Raw genomic sequence first — 25,839 nt, forward strand, 5'->3', positions numbered from 1 at the left:
CACCGCTGATGTTAAATATCCCTCCCTTTTCATTTTTTGAGTTAGTTCTTCGTAAGCTGTTGGGAACCCTAGAGACATGTTCGACAAAAGAAACATGATAACTTGCTTTCACTTAATGGCCCATCCTACACCAGGTATGCCTTCGCATTTAGATCCACCGATTCTTCTTATCACTCTCCGCAAAGGGAAGCGGTCATGCACAACTTAACTTATCCTATTGCCAATGTTATATCTTATCATTCTCTTTCACTTTCATATTGTGATTTTCTTTCAAATCTCTCTTTTGCTTCTATCCCTTTGAATGTCAAATCGGCCCTTTGTAATTCGGTGTGGAAAAGTGCCACAGTAGAGGAGATGTATGACCTTGAGAAAAATTAGATATGGGACATTATAGCACTTTGTCCGGGAACAAAATCCAGTTGGATGTACATGGATCTCTAGAATCAAGCATAAACCCAACGGAGAAGTAGATCGCTACAAATCTCGCCTCGTGGTTAAAGGATTTACTCAAATTCACGGGCTTGATTTCCATGAGGCCTTTCCTCCAGTTTGTAAGTGGAACTTCGTGCTTGTGTTGCTCTCCTTTGCTGCAAATCTCTTATGGCCCCTGCACCAACTCCATGTAAAAAATGCCTTTTTGCATGGGGATCTCCAAGAAGAAGTTTATGTCTCCTCTTCCAGGCTCTCTCTCTGATGTTGGGAAAGAGTTCTCCACAAAGCTATTTATGGGTTGAAGTAATCTCCATACATGTGGATTGAGCGTTTCGGTAATGTTCTACTGTAGTTTGGGTACACTTGTGGAGTAATGCTGATCATACCCTTTTCTTCAAATGTACCATTGACTTCTCCATTATGATTGTGTATGTTGATGATATCACGGGTGATGATATTGATGTGATGAAGTCTTTGAAATTGCTTGGAAGAAAGAAGTTTGATATTAAGGATCTTGGTTCCCTTCGCTATTTTTTGGGCATTGACATGGCTAAATCTCAATATGGCAATGTTATTTTGAAATGGAAGTATGCTCTTGATCTTCTACAAGACAGTAGACATCTTGGTGCTTACAGCCTGTGGATACTCCCATCGAGCTGAATCATCATCTTCAGCTTCATAGTGGTGATCCTCTGCCAGATGTTGGAATCATCAATGATTGGTGAATGGTGGGGAAACATATCTATCTTTCCATTACATGCATATTGTTGCATAGGCCGTCAGTGTTGTGAGCCAGTTAATGCATGCTCCTTGAATATGTCATCTTGATGCCATGTATCATATCTTGATATTTCTGAAAGGTTCTCCAGGTCAGGGTGTTCTTTATTCTCAACATGGTCATCTTCAAATTGAGGCCTACACGGACGCGCATTGGGTTAGGTCTCCTTATGTTTGTTGATCTACTTCCGATTAGTGTATGCTAGTTGGTGGCAACCTGGTTACCTGGAAAAGCAAGCAGTTTGTTATGGCTGCGCTAGTGCTGAAGCAGAGTATCAGGCCATGGCTCATGGTGTCTGTGAGTTCTCTGGTTGAAGACCTTGCTAACAACGTTAGGTCTTCCTATCTCTTCTCAAATGGCTCTTCACTTTGACAATTTAGCTGCCATTCACATCTCTTTCTAATATGGTCTATCATGAGCTTACCAAGCATGTCAAGGTTGATTGCCACTTCATCCGATGCAAAAGTGGCATCAAAGGAAGTTTGCATCTCATATCAGAAATCGAATGATCAACTTGTTCAATTTTTAACCAATGTAACTGGTTGTCTTCAAGTACACTGCATGTGCTGCAAGTTGGGAATGATTTATATTCTTGCTCCACCCTGAGGGGGAGTGTAGAGAGACATTTTATTTGTGTGTACACGTGTGGCTGTGTGCAGGTGTATCTTTCTGGTGTATTCATGAGTACCATTCTATGCTCCTTCATTAGTTATAAAGTAAGTGTTAGCCTCTTCTGTGATTAACATCTGAGACTATTGCCCTTAATATCTTTCCTCTCCTCTCCTCTCCTTCCATTCTCGTCTTCTCTTTCCTTCCTTTCCTCTTCTTCCTTCTTCATTTCTCCTTTCCTGATTTTATGCATCTCACATAATCTTTCTTCCAGCTGTCAGATTATTGCTAACACTTTGATGCTCTTGTCTAGTGATTTCTGTGGTCTTTTATGTAGTTGTAATCTTGGAAATGTTTGCTTCTTGTGCATGGTATATTTCATTATAAATAAGATCTTGCAAAGAGAGAAATGTGAGCAATTCAACATGTAGGTTATCAAAAATTTGCTTTGATGAAGGAAAATTACCGATTGACCGTTGAACTAATTTAGACCATCTTGATCTGCAGAACCCACGGGATTGCTGGTCGATTCTGCAATGAAACTTCTTCTGCATTGGCTTCCTGAGGTCTCAGTCGATGAGAGGAGGGAAGCATTAGCAAGAGCAAGCAAGCATGCACTAATGAGGGGGGTGACAACAGTTGTTGATTTTGGTAGATTTTTCCCTGGTGCACCTGTAGAACTTGTTTGGGAAGATTTTTCAGGTTGGGTATATAGCCTTTTTTATCCTGCTGTTCCTAGTTTTATGGTTGCATTTTCCTGTCAGTAGTCTTTTTTCATGCAAAACAGATATCCTCTTCTTTTGCTGAATGTATCTATGCAGTCACACACTGACCAACATCTCTCTTTGATGATATACACAGATATTTACCAATGGGCTGATTCTGCCGGGAAAATGCTTGTAAGAGTCTGCTTATTTTTCCCAATGGAGACATGGTCTCGTCTAATTGTACGTAAGATTTTTGTAAAATCTTTTCAGATGCAATGAACCTGTCATACATTTCTTGTGTGTGTGTGTGTGTGTTTTTTTTTTTTTTTTTTCTAGTTGTGTACTTTATAAATTAAGACTTTTATAAATACATGGCAACTCCATGTATGGTTCTTTGAAGTGTCGGAGCATTTCCATACCGAATGTGTGCATAATTTGTAGATTAATCTGCTTCATGGATTTTAGGGTAGAGTTATTTTGATAGCTAAGCTGGGCTCAAACCCGTGACCTCAATGTCGGAGTGCAGGCTGCTACAATTGATCTGCACACCTGTACCTCAATGTTGAAAACCAAGTTCTTGTAAATGAGATCTCTTAAGCAGTGTTTTGAATCGTTACATTATGTAGTGTGTAGCTTGCGCTACATATCATAGCTTAGCCTTCGTGCCATGTAGCTCATGAAAATAGCTTAAGGCGAGTGTAACCTATGCCACACACTAATTAGCATATGCTACACACTGTAGCTTACACTACAAGTTATTTTTCACTAAAATATTAAACCAATTAATGTTTTCAATATTTTTTACATTTATATATTTTCGATAAAAATTAGTTAATCTTATTAATGATTTTAGTAAAATAATATAAGTAACAATATCAAGGACCTGTGGTTTGCTAGGATGCGTATTAGGAAGAAGAAGCTCTATTTGCATCTAGAGAAGATCATCTTAAGAGTTGATAATGCAAAGGTGATAGTCAAAGTGGTGTAGGAACCAGATGAGAAATTGATAAAGGATGGAGGAGGGGAGCAAGTTGTCAATGGCGGTCGAGCAGAATGGCAAAGAAGGAACACAAGGAAAATACTCCTGCGGAGCACCAATTGTAAAAGACACCTCATGTCTCTTTCCTATTGGCCACCAAAAAGGTGTTATGGATAAAGGGTAGGAATGTATGATGCATGGAGGAGAAAGTGGGATGGAGACAAGAAGTCAGAGTCTTTCGGCCACATTTATGATAGGGAAGAGGTAGGTGTACAAGGTGCTACTACATGTGCGACACGTGGAGATGTATGTGACACTTCAATTAATGAGAGAGAGAGAGAGAGAGAGAGAGAGAGAGAGAGAGAGAGAGAGAGAGAGAGAGAGAGAGAGAGGATGTGATAATGCCGAGTATTGACAATGACACCCAGGCTCTTGCGTTAGGCTTTTCACATGCAAACTTTTCTTTGACACTGGCACATGAGGAAAATGACTCGGCTATTGACACTTGCGTTAGTTTTAAGATTATTGAGCCCAATCTCGAGCCGTATCTCATAGAGGGAGTGAGGAAGTTGTAGGAGGAGAGGGATGCAGATACAGGGCTGGAGCAGGGACCTCGTTTGGAGCATTGGGGTTCTAGCCAGATACCACAGATCTCCATATTGTTCTGAACGGAGATCATTCTGGAGGCTTTTATATAGCAAGGGAAGATGAGCAGGAGGACCAGAGGTAAGAGTGTACTGGGTCGAGGTCTAAAGAGGTCACAAGTCTGCAACAAAGTTCATTCCCAGAGAGGCAGAAGCTCTTAATTGAAAACGCAGCTTCCCAATTAGTGCCCTACAGTGAGATTGGCGAGGATTCCTCTTCAGTGGATGGTGACGAGATCAAAGTCGTGCTTTCCTTGTGTCGACAATGAAAGAGGTTAGTACCCAAGTGCAACGACAGTTGGATAATGGGGGAGAGGGTTATAAAGAGATGGAGGAACCTGAAATGATGACTCCGTTGGCAATCACATTAGGCAACTATCATAGAAGTAATAGAGTTGTCTCCAGGTGTAGTTAATGGGGTTAACGAAGTTTTTAAATTGCGTTGGTTAGAGAGCAGAAAAATATCCATGGCAACAAGTTATGATGCATATAAAGGTGGTTACAATGGAAACACATGCTTAGTGGGGGGTCACGTTTGGTGATAGTTCATAGGTTATGTGGGCTTGTTCAAATTTGTGGAACAAATGGGTACGCAACCAGTTCAACAAGACGTAAATGATCATAACCAAAAGTGGTAGAGAGATGATGCAATTGGAGAATGTCAATTAGAGTGTGGATAATATGTATGTGGGTAATACAAGTGTGGGCTATTAGGGATTAGGAAGTGTCCAATGAAGATAGTAAGCTGGAATGTGAGGGTTTTGGGGTGCTCGCAAAAGCATGGTGAGGTTAAAGACGTGTAAAAGATTTAATGTTCAAATAGCAGCGTTTCAAGAAACCAAGGTGCAAGGGATAGATCAGGGCATTGTTAATTCACTATGGTGGGGTAATAGAAAGAATTGGAAGCTTTAGATACTAGAGGTCAGCAGTGTGGTGATACGTGTAACTGTGTTTGTGTGTGTATGTATGTTTCGTACTCTTGTGGAGCATTCTATGTCTCTTTCAAGTTAATGTGTGTGTCAGCAGACTAACATACATAACAAAAGTTGCCCTAATCTCTCTCTCTCACTCTCTATCCCTTTCTCTCCTGTTTCTTCTATAGATTTCATTGAAAATTAACTTCAACTTGGTATCAGAGCATACGATATTTGGGTCCTGATCACAACCTACGATAGTACGGCCCAATGCTGACGTCATTCATATGTACGGATGACGTTAGCAATGTGCAACCGGGTAGTCCTTTTAAAGCAGAAAAATATGGGGTCTAAAAGAAAATGTTTTTAGAGGTGTTTTTTTTTTTTTCTTTTTTTTCTTTTTTTTTTTTTCAATTTTTGGATACGTTTTTTTCTTGTGGTGTTTTATAAAAAATAGAGAAAAATTAAAAAAAGTTCAGATTTTGGTTTTCTTGCTCAGTTGTTTTTTTCTGAAGGTTTTTTGGGCAGATTTTCCACATGGAGTAGGTGCAATTGATTATATGCAATCACAAGAAGCAAGAATCATGAAGTTTCGTCAAGATTTGCGTGTGCTATGACGTTTTTTGTGTGAGAAATGGGTGTCGTTGGTCCTTGTTTTTGGATTTTTGCTGGAATTTCTTTGTTCCTTCATGTTCTGATGTTATGGGGTTGCGAAATGTGATGTAGAATCATGTTGGTGGTGATTATGTAGTTGATGTTCTGATTCCATGCTCTTTCCTTTTCCGTTCATTATCTCTTCCTTTATTAGGCCCTTGTTGTTAGTTTTGAGCGTAATTCACTCAAATAGTGTTGTACGTGTTGACCACATATCTTCACATATTATTGTGTGTGTATTCTCTCAAGTATTGTGAATGTAGTTCACTCATTAAGCAATCTTCACATATTATTGTGTGTGTATTCTCTCAAGTATTGTGAATGTAGTTCACTCATTAAGCAATCTTGCACATATTTGTGAGAGGATTTTCAATGTGGATGATGAGTTGGTGACTCGATAGTTTTCGAGTTTGGTTATGTCCTCCTATTTGAAGAGAATATTCAACGAACGAAAAAAGTTCAAGCTACATTCTATAGACAACCAACAATCGAAGATCTTGTATCTTGTTATGTTGTGTTTGGGGGGGAGCAACGATCCATGTTGATGATCACCATCTTATTTGTATGTATTCCAAGCTTGGCATGATCGATATCCATACTCTAGCTTGAGGGGGGGTGAAGATACATGTAACCGTGTTTGTGTATGTATATGTATGTTTTGTACTCTTGTAGAGCATTGGACGTTTCTTTCAAGTTTGTGCGTGTGTGTGTGTGTGTGTGTGTGTGAGAGAGAGAGAGAGAGAGAGAGAGAGAGAGAGAGAGAGTTGGTCAACACTCAACAAACTAACATACACAACACAAGTTTCCCTAGCCTCTCTCTCTTTCTATCTAAAATCAACTTCAACTAGCAGGTGGTATTTTGGAACTCAAATATTTGGAGCAAAGAGGTTGTTGGAAGGGGAAATTTTCTTTATCTTTGTTGATTGAAGATGCTTCGTTAGGTTTTAGATGGGTATTTTCAACGGTTTATGGTCCTAGTAGTCCGAGACTACGATTCGAGTTTTGGGTTAAGTTGGATGTGTGTTGAAGCAAATGGTGCTTACCATGGTGTGTAGGGGGTGTGATTTAATGTGGCTAGATTTGTGTACAAGAAATCAAATGGGGGTCATATTATCTAGTAATATGAGAAATTTTTTAGATTGGATACTTAGGAATGAGATAGTTAATTTGCCAATGGAAGAAGTCAAATTTAGATGGTTGAAAGGGCAAGCTAAGGTGATTAAGTCAAAGTTAGTTCGTTTTCTCCTTTCTTCAGAATTTGTGGAAAAACTCCCGTTGGTCTGTCAAAGAGGCCTGCCCAGGCCGATATTTGATCATTGTCCAATATTTTCAGAGATGAATGAGGAGGATTAGGGACCTTGTCTTTTTAGATTTGAGATTGCTTGGCTAGTGGTAGAGGGGTTTACGGAAAAGGTGATTGACCAGTGGTCCTCCTTTTCAGTTCAGGTTTTATTGTAGAAATTAAAGATGTTGAAAAATAAAATGTGTGTGGAAAAAGAGACTTTAGGGGGCTGAGAGGAGGAGACTTAAAAAATCTTGCAAGAGATACAACTTCTTGATTTAAAGAGGTAGAAGAATTGTCGAAATAGGAAATAGCATGGTGGGAGGTGTATTGTGCAAAATGTAATGTTAGATTACGAGAGGATGAAATTAAATGGTGTCAATGATCGCAGGCTCTTTGGTTGAAAGAAGGTGATATATATATATATATATATATATATATATATGGGAAAAGGTACTATGCGCTTGACCTCACGAATCGTGAGGTCGAGCTGTGTGGGCCCCACCGTGATGCGTGTCGACCATCAACACCGTGCATTTGATGGGTCCCCTTTAAATTATGGGATATCCCAAAAATCAGCCGTATACGGAACTCAGGTGGGCCATATCATCTAAAATCATGTGAAGACACCGTTAAAACATATAAAAGCACTTGGTGGGGCCCACTTGAAATTTTCATGCGTCTGAAACTTGGTCTGAACCCTCATCCAAGTGGGACACACATAATGGATGGGCTGGATTTGCAAACCACATCTCGGTGGGCCCAAAAAATGGTTATGAATGTTTTAATGGTGCACGGCCCCTCTCCACTTCTGTATGTGGTGTGGCCCACACAAGTCACGGATTGACTTGATTTTTGAGACATAGGCCCACGATGGAATGGTGCATCTAACTGATGGGGTAGATGTTCGAAACGCATCACGGTGGGGCCCACACAGCTCGACCTCATGGGACGGACTTGTGAGGTCGAGCGCATAGTACCTTTTCCCTATATATATATATATATATATATTTTTTTTTTTTTTTTTCATGTAAGGGCAAGTGCTAGAGTAAGAGCAAACAAGATTAAGTCACTAATGGCAGAGGGAGAAAGAGTCGAGTGCAAGACAAATGTATGCACTTCAATAGTTAATTTCTATAGGAGGCTTCTAGGAGAGAATAATGGAAAAGACTATTACTTGATAATTTGTTATTGGATTCTATCTCATTAGAAGCGACAGACTCGTTGGAAAAGCCTTTTACCGAGGAAGAAATTAAAAAAAGTGGTGGCAGAATTGGGAAACGACAAAGCCCCCGGGCTGGATAGTTTTCTGATCCCGTTTTACCAAAAGTTTTGGGAGTTGGTAAAGAGGGATGTGGTTGGTTTTATTATGAATTTTATGAGAAAGGAATTGTTGCGTCGGAGCTAGGGATTACATTTATTGTGGTAATTCCAAAAAAAGAAGGTGCCGAGTGTCTAGAGATTTTCGACCTATTAGTTTATTGAGAGGTCCATATCGTTCTGTCCCGATTCAGAGGTCATTCCTTTCCTCGAGGGGAAGGATAAATGCGCATCTTTCTCTATAGTACGATGCACTCGTAGCACTTGGTGGGCTCAATTGTTGGATTATTGAGATTCATTTCAATCGATTTTTCCCCGGGAGGCAAATATGCATATCTGTTATGTTACGATGCATTCTTCGCAGTGGGAACATATGAATTCTACATTATTCCCCTCAAAGCAACATCTGAGCAAGTAGTAGAGCCAGTTGATCGAGTGATTGAAGCAGTAATTTTGGCTAAAAGGCTTGCGTCTAGATTTGTGCGCTGTTGGGAGAAGTTATTTCAGCTTCACAAGGAGTCTTCATGGAAGGAAGACAAATTGTGGATAACTCTTTGGTGGCGAATGAATGTATAGATTCTTGCAATTAGAGAAGGGTCGGAAGGTTTTATCTGTAAGTTAGATATTGAAAAAGCATATGATCGTGTGGATTTGGACTTCTTGGATTATATGCAGGGTAGATTAGGCTGTGGGGTAAAATGTTGATCTTGGATCCAGAAATGTGTGAAAACTGCAAAATTCTCAATTTTGGTTAACGGATCTCCGAATGGTTTCTTCTGAACTTTTCCCATATTTTTGTGGTAGTAATGGAGGCTTTGAGTAGATTGATAGATAGAGGGGTAGAGATGGGTTTGGTAAAGGGATTTAGGGTGGATAATTTGGATTTCCAGATTACTCAATTGCAATATGATGATGATTCATTGCTATTTTGTGAGGCAGATGTTATAAAAGTGGAAAATCTTCGATCAATTTTAGTTTGTTTTGAGGTTGTATTAGATGGGGGATTATGTTAAACTATTCGGGTGGGGTGGGGTACTTCGTACTTTGGTCTCCTGTTATGTATTGGAAGATTGGCGAAACACCAATGGGACAGTGATCGAAAGGTTTGAGAGGAAGTTGTCTCAAAGGAAAACTTGAAATTGGTGGGAGAATAACTTTGATCAATGCGGCGATGTCTACTCTCCTTGTTTATTATATGTCATTATCCAAATGCCCGAAGTTGGTATTGAATAAATTGGAAAAAAAAATAGGTGGGGCTTCTAGCGGAAGGGAGTGGGATAAATGCAAATTTCATCTCATGAAGTGGGAGAAGGTATGTAAACTTAGGGACCAAGGGGGAGCTGAGTTTAGGAATATGGAGGATATGAATCTAGCTCTATTAGGGAAATGAGTTTGGAGGTTTGGAGTAGAAGTGGGATCTCAAAGGAGAGAGGTGATAGGTAGGAAATATGGGGTGGAAGAAAGAGGGTGGTGGATTAGGTCGTCATCATTGTACAAATTATCATATCTATGGAAATCTGTAACGTCATTAAAACATAAAGTTTGGGAAGGAGTTGGTTTCTATTTGGGGGATGGAAAGAACATTAGATTTAGGGAGGATACATGGGTGGGGGTAAAAAATTGAGTGAAAATTTTCCACGTTTAGCGGGGATCTTAGTTGAGGCAGACTTGAAGGTGGCTAGTTGCTTCTCCATTCAAGGAGAGGAAGTTGTGTGGGCTCCACCGTGTAGAAGGAATCTAGAGAATGAAGAAATTGAAGAATTTATTTGCTTGCTTGAGTTGTTATCTAACGTGACTCCGGTAATTTCATAATCTGATTCAACTGAATGGTTAAAGGATAAGTCCGACAAGTTTTCAGTGAAATCCTTCTATATGTTTAGTGTGGATGATGTTAGTGACGGGGTTTCTCCGACAAGTTTAGTATGGTGCTACAATGCTCCTCCAAAGGTTGCGATGCTTGCTTGGCTAGTGGGGAGGAAGAAGGTGCTAACAATAGGTAATCTTCTCAAGAGGAAGATGGTTCTTTTGAATGTATGTTTGCTATGCCTTCATGATGAGGACATTGTGGATCATCTTTTTATACGTTGCACGTTTGCAAAAGGATTGTGAGATAAAATTTTCAAGTTTGGAGTTGCATGATTGTTGCTGAGATCTATTGATAATTTCCTTTTGATGTGGCGTGGCGGGGTCATAGGGAAAATTTGGAGAAGAATCTGGCAATTAAGTTTGTTAGTGGATATGGGTTCTATGGTTTGAGAGGAATGACCGATGTTTTAAAGATCGTAAAGGACAGACCATAGAGGTGTTTAGAAGGGTTATATCCCATGTAATGTAATGGGCAATAGGATTAAAGCTTATTTGCTCATTTTCCGGATTGTTGGCGGGAGTTGTAAATCTTTTCTGTTTTGTATACTTGTAAATTGTGGCTTTGGCCATTTATTAATAATATCGTCATCTTTAAAAAAATACAATTTTCAATTAGTTCCATTGCTATTTCTTTATCTTTGCCTTATTTTCCTATAATTTTAGGTTGTGTTTGGTTGCACCAAATATCTTGAATTTTCATGAACCAAGCACATCCTTAATTAAAAATCTAGAGTTTTTCATTTATTCATTGAGTGATAAACCATTACAAGTGAAGGAGATACACGATTTAAATAATTGAAGATCCAGTATTTTAAAATTGTATCTAGAATGACTGAAAAAATGGAAGCAAGACTAGATATAATTTGATCGTTATGAGCAAATCCAAAGTCTTTGTAGACCGAACCAATCATTAGTTCCCAATCATGGGGCTAGTTGAATCTTGCTTGTAGCTTGTTCTACATGCTACGTAGCTTATGCCTCTCACTTTAGAGTGTTGAATGCTACACTATATGCTATTTGCAATTTAAAACACTGATTTTACCATGGAATTCTTAACCTCCTAGCACTGTTGGAAATATATGTTCATTATTCTATTCTTGTTTTTTATTGTAATGGAGAGATTATTTTGAGACTAAAAAGACCATTTTTCACATGGGTAATGTCAAGGCACTGGTACCCAATAGCTTCTCACTTGCTTCTACCAAGGGAATTGGAAAGGAGTCCTCTAGGGAAGGCAGTACTTTGATTTTGTATGTGCATTGGATATTTGGACTGCTGTCTTTTTTTTTCTTTTTTTTCCTTCTTCTCTGTGAGAGGAGGCTTGTGCTTCTCTTTTGTTTGAGTTTGGTGAGATGTCTTCTCATCATCTATGTGCCTCTTGGTTTTTTCCATTTTTTCAGCTTTAATATAATTGCATTACTTTTCATTCATTTTTTGTTTTAAATATTCAACGGGTTTTACGAAAGATGAAATTTTACAAAGCATGAATACAACCTTCATTGCTCTAAGGAGAGGAATATATGGAATTGACAGACCAAAGTCCAATGTCTATTTAGTGGCCTCAATAAACTCATTGCTAAAGTTCTTCCTTCAAGACTTGCAAGAGATGACTAAGAATATCATTTCCTTCCTCCAAAGGAGCATTTCCAAGATACTGGTTGAGTTTTAATCACTAATGAATGTTCGGGCTGTAGCATGAGAATGTTGTGGCAGGTCTCTTTGTAGGATGGACATAGATAAAGCGTACGATTATGTGGTTAGGGCTTCTTAGATTATTTCTGCGGCTGCATGTGATTTAAGAATAAATGGAGAGCTTGTATTCTGCTCAATCTTCCATCATTCTTAATGGTTCTCCTAGGGGATTTTCTAATGATGGTCGTTACCTTAGGGATATCTGCTCTCTGTTATCATCAGAGAAGCTCTTAGTTGAATGATCGCATGAGCGAAAATTTTGGGTTCCTTTCGAGGTTTATGTGCTGGCAATGACAATCTGTTTGCCTAATCTTCCATTTGCTTACCTATGGCATGTCATACTAAATTCACAAGATTATCTTAGTGCATGGCAATGATTTCTAAAATTGTAAGTGTTGGTACGTCTAGGAGGATTTCATGTGATGAATTCTACCCTGATTTTCTGTGCTATTAACATAACAAATGATTTTTGTATCATAATGATTGGGTCGAGAATCTGATATGTAGCAGATGACACATATTGAATTGGACGAGATCGTAAACCATGCCCTTGACATAAAACTCCTATTGACTAGTTGAACCTTTACAACTTTTTTAGTTGTTGTTGTTGTTGTTTCTTTCTATGTTTTGGGGAATCATATTTGATGAAACTGTTTATGTTGTGAGACATCTATTTCTAGAAGAACTTTCCATAACCTTCTAGTTATTTGAAGAAACATTTTATATCATTAAATTCCTGTTTTGTGGAATATTTATTTATTTGTTGATCGATAATCATGGAATATTTATTACTTAAAAGGAAAAAAATCTGATTGGTTGCACAGCAATTTGAACTTTGCGTGGAGTTTTGGGTTATGATTTAGATTGCAAAGAAGTTACTAGATATTCATATTGGTTTATTTATAAGATTGTAGACATAGTTGGATGTAAGGACATCAGATCCAGTATATGGATTTTGGATGTGTGATGGGTTTGATCTAGGGTGTAGGCTTTGTTACTAGCGTCAATAGGTAATTGGAGTGTCAATGGTGACAAGAAGTAGAAAAATAAGTTGCTTGATGATCCATAAAGGCTACAAATCAGAATAATAAGATTTGTAAGTGCGTGAGGCAAAGGTTTGGGGTTTGAGATCTAGATGATTGTAGTTTTTATTAGACTGATCACACGTTTGAAGTGATCACACTTTGATGGGGACATCTGGTGCACATGCACGCCCCACCTACGCACGTACGCAAGGAGGAGGGCCCCACCATCGATTTGGATCGATGACGACGTCCAGGGAGGACCCCCTAGTTAGAGGACTGCGTTTTGGTTCCTTGGAGTGGACCCGATCGTCATGTGAATCCTACCATGGGTTCTCATGATCGTGGCCCACTTTTCCAAATGATCTAGTACTTTGAGTTTTAATTATTATTGTTATTAGGAACATCATGGACGGTTCAGATTATTTTGATTAGTTGTTAATTGTGGTTCATTTCTAAGCAATAAGTTACGTACATGACGCGAGTTTTTGGGTATAAGATTTTATTATAAATAAGCACCCCTTGTAGTCTTTTTCCTCATTGAAGATTGAATAAAATTTCTGCGTTTTCCTGCTCCTCTCTGAGTTGTGAAGCCTAATTGGGTGCGAAACCCTCCCTCCTTAGAAGGGCTAACTACTGTGGTGCAAAGCCACATTCATCCCAAATCGCCCCCATCTCCTACTATCCATATTTCCCATCTCCTACAGCCATCCCCTCATCAAATCCACCCACGTTTGCAGCTAATCTTTCCCCTACAACAGATTTCCAGAATCTGGCCTTGCAGGAGGGTTGAAACTTCGGCGGAGCACTATGCACAAACCAGACATTCGATCGGCGTGAAGGTGGACCTCCCTTGGCCGACCAGCACATAACTAGCTGATTTCAGATTCATGGGCCCCACACATGTGCGGGCAAGATCCCACGCACATGCGTCAGGCCCGGGCTGCTGTCCACACGTGTGGATCATCTTGGGTTTGTTTCTCTCTTCTATTTCACTCCTCTCTCGCCTTATTTTCCTAACCCTAACCCTAGATAATCCTAAATCCCAAGCCCTATTCCACTTTTGCAAATCCTAGGTTTTCCCGATTTGAAACATATGAATCCCTTGGATTGGGAAGTAATCTTTTGCATGTGTGGATGAATTTACTCTCATTTGAGCATTGTTTAGTCTATAATTTTTAATTGATCCAGCCCTAACATGTGTAGGCTTGGACCCGCATAGATTCCCCTTGTTGAATGCTTGACTTTTATGTGGGATGTGGAATTTTTTGTGATTGTTTTAAAATTAGTGTGATCTAAAGCTCGAAATCTTGCATATCATATTTAATTTCCATGTCCTGCATCACACTTGTGGACACGTGATGTGTCCACATGTGTGACGTGATCACATGTGTGATCATCGTGATTGGGTTTAATCTTTATGCATTGGGGTTGTGTGTACATGGGTCTCTAGCTCTTTGATAGTGTGCTTTCTTTCTATTGATGGTATTTTTGTAATTTCACCTTTTAAGTGAAAACCCTAGTATAATAAAACAAAAGGTGGGGCGTGTGGGGCTGAAGAGTATCCCATTTCTCTCACACGTTTTCCTCTTCCTTCCTCTCCTCTTTCTTCTATTCTTTCTTTCTTCTTCTCTAAGATCAACATGGTATCAGAGCGACGTTGATCCATTTGTTCTTCTCAAGGTGTCCCGTATCGGTATCGGTTGGCGTAACGGTGACCTCCAAAACCGATACGGATACGGGGGCGTAACGGTGATACGGGGGCGTAACGGCGCAAAATTTTTTTTTTGCCAAAAAAATATGAAAAAATATGGATTAAATCCGGAATATTCTAAGCATTCCAAATATGCATTCATTTATAAATTGGAACATGTTTATGGTGGTGTAACGGTCCACTCTTTAGTGAGAAGTTGTATCGGACTGTCTGATGAATTTATAAACCAGATAACCTGTATTTGACTACAAAATTCATATATTTAATTTTCTAACTATCTACTATCAATGATAGATATTAGAATGAATGTAATATGAAAATATCTTACATTTAGGTGTTTGCAATTATTTTTGAGGGCCAAAATTCATGCGTAAATAGAAAAAAATATAAAATGGCACCCCAAATATGTAAAATGCACATTAACATGTTCTACTATGATTAACACATCATATGGCATCATTAAAACAGCAAAAGAATCATTAAAAAATGATTTTTCGAATTTTCAAAAAAAGGGCCGAAAAAAATGCGTAAATAGAAAAAAATAAAAAATATATATAAAATAGCACCCCAAATATGTAAAATGCACATTAACATGTTCTACTATGATTAACACATCATATGGCATCATTAAAACAGCAAAAGAATCGTTAAAATATGATTTTTCGAATTTTCAAAAAAAGGGCCGAAATAAATGCGTAAATAGAAAAAAATATAAAAAAAATATAAAATGGAACCCCAAATCTGTAAAATGCATATTAACATGTTCTACTATGATTAACACATCATATGGCATCATTAAAACAGCAAAAGAATCATTAAAATATGATTTTTTGAATTTTCAAAAAAAGGGCCAAAATAAATGCGTAAATAGAAAAAAATATATAAAATATATAAAATGGAACCCCAAATCTGTAAAATGCACATTAACATGTTCTACTATGATTAACACATCATATGACATCATTAAAACAGCAAAAGAATCATTTAAAAATGGTTTTTCGAATTTTCAAAAAAAGGGCCAAAATAAATGCGTAAATAGAAAAAAATATTAAAAAAATATAAAATGGCACCCCAAATCTGTAAAATGCACATTAACATGTTCTACTATGATTAATACATCAAATGACATGATTAAAACAGCAAAACAACCATTAAAAACTGATTTTTCGAATTTTAAAAAAAGGGGCCAAAATTCATGCGTAAATAGAAAAAAATATTAAAAAATTATTAAATGGCACCCCAAATCTGTAAAATGCACATTAACATGTTCTACTATGATTAACACATCATATGACATGATTAAAACAGCAAAATATATTAAAAAAAGTATAAATACCTATTTTTGACGAATTTCTGAAAAATGGCCCACCGACCTTTGATTCAAAAAAATCTATAATATAATGTGTTTTTCTATCAAATACCTAGCTAAGGTTGGTCGAAATTAGTAGTAGAAGGACTTAGAAACAGTTTGGAAGCAAGAGGTTTCAAAAAAAGGGCAAAAACAGAGCTAAAAAAAAAGTTACCGTTTCGGGCCCGTTACACCACCATAAACATGTTTCCAATCACTAGAGGATAATTTAGAAGGTTATGTATCCAATCCTGCCACTCCTGTTGAGCCTGAGTACTATAGGTGACATAGTCACTATGTCCAAGGAAGATTATGCCAAGCTTCTGAAAATCATTCCACTCATGCCTTTTCCTCCACTGCTACCTTACTCAGTTAGGTACATTTTGTCTTACATTTTTTGACTATACTTTATGGATTATTGATTCTGGTGGTTTCGATCATATGACTGGTAAGCATAATTTGCTGTCCGAGTTAGTTTAGTCTTTATCTGTTTCGTCTATCACCCTGGCTGATGACACTTCAACCAGGGTATCCGGTGAAAGCACTCTGTCCTACATCATCTCTCATTGTCTTCAGTTTTGTATATTCGGAAGTTTCCGTTGAGTCTATTATCTGTAAGTAAACTAACCAAATCCCTAAATTGCTCTGTCAAATTTTATCCTTCTTATTATGAATTTTAGGATCTAAAGACATGGATGATGATTGGTGGAGGGCATGAATCTAATGGACTCTGCTGTTTCAAGAGTAGAATGATCGGAGTTGGAGTTGCATTGCAAACTAACATCTCTCCTCATCAACGACATTCCAGGCTTGGGCACCCACCCTTAACTAATTTGAAGAATCTTGTCCCGTCTGTCCTGTGTTTAAGTTATAATGTGAAGCTTGTAAGTTAAGCAAGCATTACAGCTCGTCTTTTCTTTCCTGTGAAGATAAAGTTAGTGATAAATCATTTTATTTGATACATTCAGATATTTGGGGACCTGTTCATATTTCGAGTTTATCTGACTTTAAATATTTTGTCATCTTTACGGATGATTGCTCTAAAATGACATGGTTATTTTTTATGAAAGAATGTTCTGAGGTGTTTATGTGTTTTAAAGAATTTCATGCACAAATCTAAACTCAATTTGATGCTAAAGTTTGTGTTCTAAGATTAGATAATGCCAAGGAGTACACATCAAATCTTTTTCACTCCCATCTCTTATCTCATGGTATCATTCATCAAACATCCCGTGCACACACACTGCAGCGAAATTGAGATACGGAAACCATCATTTACTTGAAGTGGCTAGGGCATTATTGTTGGACATGAAGGTTCGAAGGAATTTTCAGGGTGATGCCATTTTAGCTGCATGTTATCTTATAAATCAGATGCCCTCGTTGGTAATACAAGGTAAAACTCCTTTTTGTCTTGTATCCCTAGCATCCTTCATTTTCTCTTGCTCTTAAAATTTTTGGATTCATATATTTTGTACATCAATTTGATCATGTCTTCGATAAGTTTGAAGTCAAAGCTATAAAGTGTGTGTTTCTGGGGTACTCAAATGCTCAACATGGCTACAAATGCTATAATTCCATCACCTGTAGACGATATGTGTCCATGGATGTCACATTTTTTGAAAATACTCCATATTTCTCAGATAATGGGAAGGCATTTCAACTTTTCAAACACTCTACCACTATTCTTGTGGTGACAGACATGGATTTACCTAGAAAGCAAGCCACAAAGTCACATCCAAATCTACCACCGTTGTAGGTCTACTCTAGACATTCCAAGAGAAGTACTGAAGTTCCTAGTAATGTGCCCTCCACTAGTTCTACCAATCGATCCAAATATCATCCTCTTCAGTCTCCACTAGATCTGTTGAATGAAGTTGATCAACCTATTGCTATTCAAAAGGGTATATGTTCTTGTACTCTACATCTTATTTTCAATATTATTTTCTTGAATGGTTTATCACCTTCATTTCGACAGTTTGGTTTGTCCTTGTCGTTTGTGTCTGTCCCTCGATTGTTTCAGGAGGCTCTTCATATTGATGGGTGGAAAGAGCTATGGAAGAAGAAATAGCTGTGCTTCATCAAAATCAAACTTGGACTTTAGCTAAGTTACCTATAGGGAAACATGTAGTAGGGTGCAGATGGATATATACGGTGGAGTACAAGTTTGATGGCACTGTGGATCGTTTAAAGGCCCGGTTGGTGACGAAATGGTATACTTAGACTTTTGGAGTAGAGTACTCTGAAACCTTCTCCCTGGTGGCTAAGCTTCATTCAGTTTGTGTGGTGATCTTTATTGTTGCAAATTTAGACTGGCCCCAATATCAACTAGATGTGAAGAATACGTTTCTTCATAGTGATTTGCTTGAAGTATACATGGAGCAGCCGCTTGGCTTTGTTGCTAAGGGGGAGTCTGATAAAGTCTGTCGGATAAGAAAATCAAATTATGGTTTAAAGCAATCTCCACGCACGTGGTTTGGCAAATTCAGTAACGTAGTAATTCAGTTTGGGATGAAACATAGTCAGGTTAATCACTCAGTCTTTGTTAGGCAGAGTGAGATTGACACTCTAGTTCTTCTTGTTTACATGGACGACATCATCATTACTGAAAACGATAGTAAATGTATATTTGAGTTAAAGAAATTCTTGTAGCAACACTTCTGTACAAAGTTTTTAGGCTACCTTCGATACTTTCTGGGTATTGAGGTAGCTAGGTCAAAATTGGGAATTAATTTATCGCAAAAGAAATATGTTATGGATTTGTTAGAAAAGACTGGTTTACTGGGGGCTAAGCCAGTTATAATTCACATGGACACAAACTCTAAGTTAAGTGCAAAGGAAGGAGACATGTTTGATGATCCATTCAGATATCGCTAGTTGGTTGGTAAATTGATTTATTTAACCATTACACGATTAGATATCTAGTCATTGTAGTTAGTCAGTTTATGCAAGCTCTTTGTGTATCTCATATGGAAGCTGTGTTCCGCATACTTAAATATTTGAAGGGCACCCTAGGCCGTGGAATTCTCTACCAGCAAAATGGTCACCTTAGAGTGGAAGGATTCTCTAATGTAGACTGGGCTGGATCTCCTTCAGATAGGCAATCCACCACATGTTATTATACCTTTGTAGGATGTATTCTTGTTGCTTGGAGAAGCAAGACGCAACAAGTTGTTGCTCATTCTAGTGCAGAAGTAGAATATAGAGCCATGGCCCATACCACGCGTGAACTTGTGTGGCTGAAGACATTGATGTGTGAGTTGGGTTTTGTGATTGGTACTCCCATGAATCTATATTGTGATAATCAAGTTTCATCAGAGAGAGTCGAGAACAAGGAAATATCAAACCCTTTCATTAAATGTGAAGATCAAGTTGCCAACATTTTCATAAAGGCTTTAAGTCAAGTTCATTTAGACAAGTTTTTTGACAAGCCGGGCATTTATGGTATATATATATATGCTCCAACTTGAGGGGGAGTGGTAGAATGATCACACGTGTGAAGTGATCACATGTGTGGACACATGTGACGTGATCACACGTGTGATCATCTTGATTGGGTTCACTCTTTATGCATTTGGGCTGTGTATACATGGGTCTTTAGCTCTTTGGTAGTGTGCTTTCTTTCTATTGAGGGTATTTTTGTAATTTCACATTTTAAGTGAAAGCCCTAGTATAATAAAACAAAAGGTGGAGCGTGTGGGGCTGAAGAGTATCCCATTTCTATCACATGATTTCCTCTTTCTTCCTCTCTTCTCTTTCTTCCATTCTTTCTTTCTTCTTCTCCAAGATCAACAAATTTGATGTACACAAGCTGAATTCTCCTCGGTAAATTTTCTTGTTCTAGCTGTTGTGTTGTTCTGGGCTTTTTGGCTATTATAAGATACTCTGGGGTAGTGGACAGTTGGGCAGATGGGATCCTTCAAAGTTCGCAATGAAACTTTGAAATTATTTAGAGATGGCGAATCTTAACACCGATAAAACTAAACTTCATGTATGAGAACTATTATAGACAACCATTTATAATTCACAATATCTCTATTATATTATTTTTTTGAGTTCTAGTCATCCATCAGCCCGCCTTTTTGGCTATTGTGGAAAACAAGCCCGCTTTTAAACTTTTGAATACCCGCCTATCATTTTATGATATGGTAAAAAACCTTGTCGTTTAAACTTTGACTAATGTCTTGTTAACGGGTGCAACTGTTATCTCTATAAAAGACGTTTTTACCCCTCCTTTTGAATTAATTCAACCGGTGCATCCTGAGATCGGATTTTTTGCAGAAGCCTTTCGCTGGAAGTTCCTGCGCAAGGATGCTGGGTGGGGCCCACCGAGATGTTTGTGAGAAATCCACCAAGTCTATCCGTTTTGCGAACTCATTTTAGGACATGTGGCAAAAAAATGAGGTCGTCCAAGGCTCACATGAGAGGAAACAGTGAAGAAAGAAATGCCTACCGTCGAAACCTTTCTAGGCTCCACCTTGATGTTTATATGCCATCCAAACTGTTTATAAGGTCATTATCACTTGGATGAAGTGAAAACACAAAAAATTTAGCGTGATACAAAACTTTTTTGGCCATAAGAATGTTTCAACGGTGCTCACTGAATCTCCATTTTTTCCTCTCATGTGGCCCACTTGAGCTTTGGATTCACCTAATTTTTGGTCGCATGTCCCAAAATAAGTTCGAAAAATGGAAGGACAAGGTGGATTTCTCACAAACATCGCAGTAGGCCCCATCCAGCATCCTCACGCAGGAACTTCTTGAGAAAGGCAGGAAATCCACGTCCTGCATTCTGTGTCTTCTGCAAGGGAGTAGATTAGCTGTTACCCGAGTAACACTTCAGTGGGTGTTACCCTAACAGTGCGAGGCCAACATTGATGCATTTTTTGTATATCCACACCATCCCTTTGTTTTTCCATCTCATTTTAGGACGCGATCCCAAGCCTTATGTAGATCCAAATCTCAGGTGGACCAAACCACTAGAAACAGTGATCAATGAACATTAAAAACGTTTTGTGTGCCTCAAGTTTTGAATCAAGCTGATCATTGTATTTTTCCCTCCATCCAAGTCTTTTTGAGATTATCGACAAGTTGGATGACAAATAAACATTACGAAAACTTTACGAAGGGCCCTTTGGAATTTTAAATGGTGAGGCACTCAATCATCGTTGTTTCCTATGGTGTAATTGACCTAAGATTCGGATCTACATAATTTTTTGGACCACAACCTAAAATGGGCTGGACGGCATGGATATACAACACATCATCAAGGTGGGCCCCACGGCAAGGGTGACACCCACTAAGGTGTTAACTGGGTAACACCTAATCCGCTCCCCTTACACAGGGACGAGATGCCAATCCATTTGTACAAGGGATTTTGGTGTGGGCTCTACAATGATCTCTTTGTTTGATCCAAGCCGTTTGTCCTTCTTGGATAATTATTTTAGGGAATGAGCTAAAAATGACATAGATCCAAATTTTAGGTGGACCCCACTATAGAAAAAACATTGATTTATTGAATGTTTACCATCAAAAACTACATGGGGCCCACTATAATGTTTACTTGCCATCCAACCTGTTGATTAGGTCATGCAGACTTGGAAGAAGGGAAAACACAAATATCAGTCTTGATCCTTCGACCGTGAGGTTAAAGGATAAGCTCACTAGCAATTAGGCAGGCATGAGACTAGCAATTACAATTTGGTTGTTTCCACTTTTATGACATTAATAACTATGATTTAATTCCAATAGTGCATCCAAATGGGTACATAGTGTTCTTGGGTTGCTTGGTTTACCTAGAAAAGCTATTGTTACATTTAGGCCAATGCTGTACTAGTTATTTTATGAAGAGGGATCATTTTCAACTTTTGACTTATTATAAGTATTGTTATTGTCATGTGTACTACCTTTTTAAAAAAATGAATGGATAGGGTATTATTAGAAAACCAAATACAAGAGTAATTGTACAGCCAAGAAGGCCTGCAGTTGCATGCAAGGATTTGGTTTCCTCTTTTGATGGGGAGAGGGGCGTGTGTGAGACAGGGTTAGTAAAAAAGCAAAAGTTCTTTTTTTTTTTTTTTTTTTTCATTTTAAAAAATACATTATGATATACTTGACGGTATCTGACAGTGGGCGCCAAAATAGTTAACAGTTGAAGTGGTAGGAATGTATTTGGAAAAAGTTTAAAAGCAACCTTGTTTTTTGCGATAGCCAAAAGGATAGGCTTATGGATGACTACTCTATTTTTTTAATTTTTTTTTTCACAACCTCTCCCATTCCTTTTAGAATATATCATCATTCCAATTAAAGCTAGACCAGCCACTTTGAGAATGCAACTTATGCCTCAATCTGATGTATGGGATAGTAATCTAGTGGGTTACACAGTCGACTTTGTTTTTGTATTTTGTATTTTGTTTTTTTTTTTATTAAATCTCTGCATAAAGGCTAGATCTTGTCTGCTCATCATCATCATTTAATCCTTTATCTTTGTTTCTTTACCTTGTCCACTACTTTTTTGCTTATTATCTTTAATTCTTTATTTTCTTAGGATCTTTTTAAAGAGACAGGTAGGGCCCTAAGCCAATGGATTTACCTTGGTGGTGTTAAAGCTTTTGCTGATGGATCATTGGGTTCTAACAGTGCACTTTTCTATGAGGTGATGTTGTTCCTAGCATATGATTGAATATTGTTCATATGAAATTCACCTTAACTAGTTTCCTTATTATACATTCTTTTCTTTCAGTTATCACTGGTACAAGTGACTTAACTACTTAGTTTTGTGGAGAACTTTCAAAGTGGTGGAAGCTTAATATTGATGCTTGATCTCTTGGTCAATGTTTGAAGCATTGGTATCATCCTTGCATCACATCTTTGTGATATGAAATATCATGGGAAACAGTGGGAAATATCACATGTTTCTTGTATTGTGTCAGAATCTGACAGAAACATTGCAGTCGCTTGAGGAAAATGGTGGAAATTTTCGGGGAAGCTTTGGGAGAAGTTAAAATACAGATGATTACACACTTAGAACTCAAAGCACTACACTGTGTTTAAGGGAGTAAACTGTCTGTCCATGAGTGATGCAATTGTATCCAAAATAAGTTCATATCATTCTAATGTCATATAATACAAGCCATGAAACATAAACAATACAACAAAAAACTAAAAAGAAAAAAAAAAAAGGCCTCGGTCTCAGATACACATGTAGTTACCTAGTTGTGGATATTACCTGTAATGTTTGTTAGCTTCAGGGACAAGTTTACCAAGTTGAGAGGAGGGTAAATGTAATAGCTAGCACCCTTTCTTAATCAATTGCATTGTTGTCCTTGTGATGTCGCACAAAGAGGATTGGACCTTTTCTTCTCTCTTCATTTGATAGTATACATACCAATTGTAGAGTCACCACTCCCTCTTAACTGCCACAAATAGAGAATAAAATATCCAATAATGAACAGTGGAATTAATTTACAGCACCTTCAACTGAAACAAAAGGAAGAAAAGACTTCTATAAAAGGAAGGATTGACGTCTGGGTCCTGGTGTCATGGTCATGGGAAAATTTGCAGATGCATTGTGTATCAATGATATTACTGTAGATGGAAGTCAGCGAAGTTTTTTGGGTGTGGTGTGGGGCCCTTTTTCTCATCTTACCTTGGCCTTCCTCTTTGTATCAGCAAAATGGCAAAGCATCTTTGGGATAGGGTTATTGAAAGGGTTGAAAGGAAGTTGTCGAGGTGGAAGAGCTGCTACCTCTCCTTGGTTGGCGGGATAATGCTCATAAAAGTGGCATTGTCTAACATGTTGCTTCTCGAGTGCCCAAAGGAGGTTGTGGTTAGGTTGGAAAGGTTAAGACGGGAGTTCTTGTGGAGTAGAATTGGGGAGGAACAAAAAGTCCATTTGTTGAGATGGGATGAGGTGTGCAAGCCAATCCGTGAAGGGAGGAAGGGGCAGGAATTGGGGATTTGGAAAGTGTTACTCTTGAACAGAAGAGGGGAATCTATGGAGAGAGGTAGGGGTAGGAAGGCAGTCTCAAGGTTGGTAGGATTTTTTTTTTTTTGGGGGGGGGGAGGGGATGTTTCTCTCTTTGGAATGGGAGGAAGATGTGTGGCTTGGGAAAGTTTCTCTACAAAGTAAGTTCCTAAAGTTGGCCCTCTTTCGAAGTAATTTATTGGATGAGGAAGTGGAGTTTGTGAGGCTTCGGGATTGGCTCCAAAGTTGCAGTCTATCTATAGGATAGGACTCAATGGCATGGCATAAGAATAAGTGGACTCAATTGCTTGCAATGTTGCACTACAAACATGAAATCAAGCATGTATGAGATCTGATCTATTGATTTGTTAAGTCCTTGTCAATTTTTGGAAAATAAAATTTATTTTTTAATTAAAAATTAATAAAAAATATTAAAATATTATTATTATTTTTTTCGAAATTACCCTTCAAGTAGTTGTCAATTGAGACTAATTTTGAAGTATTTAAGAGTGTTTGCTGAAATGATCATCACGTACACTCTAAATGCTATGCATTCAATTTGAATATAGTTGCATTAGTTCAGTCAGACAATGCATAGCTTAGACCCTATACAAAGGAAACCTATTATGTGCACTTCTTTTTTGAGATGTATGATTTAAAAATGTGTATTAAGTTCTTTTTTAACAATCCTTGAGGTTTCATTGAAAAATTCAACCATGTTCCCAATGTTTCCCAAAAAGTGCGATAAATTACCTGATTCAAACAATATATCCTATGCGATAACCAATACGTATCTGTATCTTGAGGATGCGATGCCGATACGTAACGTGATACCGATATTTCGAACATTGGGGAGGTGGACAATAGATAATCTTTAAAAAAGATCTTTGGTGATACCCAATTTTTGCTTCATGTGCATAGAAAATTCAGAATCAATTAAGCTTCGCTTCATCCATTGCCTTTTTGAAATGATTGAAGAGCTTTTCTTAGCATGGCAAGACAAGGGGTTGGTAAACAAGGGAGGTTAGTTTGGTGGTTGGTCTTATAGCCTGTCTTTTGGGCTATGTGGGGGGGAAAGGAATGGTTGGTACCTTCAAAATAAAAGCAATTTGGTGTCTGAGCTGATTAGGAGGGTTAAGTTTGAGGTTTTGGGTTGGGCCTCATGTTTGAAGGCTTCTGATATTTGCCGTTGCATTCCTGGTTTAGGTTGTAGTTTTGCGCCATTTTTCGGCGCCTCTTTAATAAAATTCGTTGCTTAAGAAAAAGAAGAAGAAAGAAAAAGAATGGAAACAAGTAAAATAAAAAATTTCTCACCTTTGCGGTTATGGCTCGATTCCTCCTTTGGATCATGATTTCTCCTCCAAAGTTGTGTTTCAGTGCAAAACAACTTGATTTGAACTGTTAAAAACACACAGGAACAATTTTCCCCCAAAAGTCTGAGCTAAATGGGATTTTATTTTTCAGTATTTTGATTTTTTTTATTTTTCAAATTTCCAGTGATATACGCTGACATTGTTCAATATTTGCAATATTTCGCCGCTAGTTACCTGCTCTATCATGCAAGTATTGATTGATACAGTGTGATCTTATAAACGAGCCTTCTGATATATCACATTATCAATAAGTTCGGAATACCTTAGCATGTATTGACCGATATAAAGTCGATACAAGGGATTTTATGTAATACACTATCATATCATCACCACGCGATATCAACAATTATGGCGAATATTGTTGATACATTGAATGCTACATGTACCTTTGCTATTATACATTTATCCTACCATAAAAGAGGGAGTTCCAAGGCATTTCGGTTTCCATTTTTAACCCATATAGATATTTTAGTAGTACTACTATTTTAGAAGGTCTTTTAGTGAATTCCTAAACACTTTCTACATTTGTTTGCGGCCCAACT

The 25,839-nt window shown here is 38.0% G+C and overlaps 1 protein-coding gene across 1 annotated transcript in view; it reads left to right on the plus strand.

Moving 5' to 3' along the window:
• The window catches only part of LOC131227858 (protein LONG AFTER FAR-RED 3), a 139,014-nt gene that overhangs the window by 106,161 nt on the left and 7,014 nt on the right, over positions 1-25,839 (plus strand). The window contains exons 7-9 of the mRNA XM_058223686.1: positions 2,327-2,521; positions 2,681-2,766; positions 22,506-22,613. Of these exons, the coding sequence (XP_058079669.1) occupies positions 2,327-2,521; positions 2,681-2,766; positions 22,506-22,613 (389 nt within the window). The remainder of the gene's footprint in view (positions 1-2,326; positions 2,522-2,680; positions 2,767-22,505; positions 22,614-25,839) is intronic.

The sequence above is a fragment of the Magnolia sinica genome, chromosome 15, assembly GCF_029962835.1.
Source record: "Magnolia sinica isolate HGM2019 chromosome 15, MsV1, whole genome shotgun sequence".
In the NCBI taxonomy this organism is placed as follows: Eukaryota; Viridiplantae; Streptophyta; class Magnoliopsida; order Magnoliales; family Magnoliaceae; genus Magnolia; species Magnolia sinica.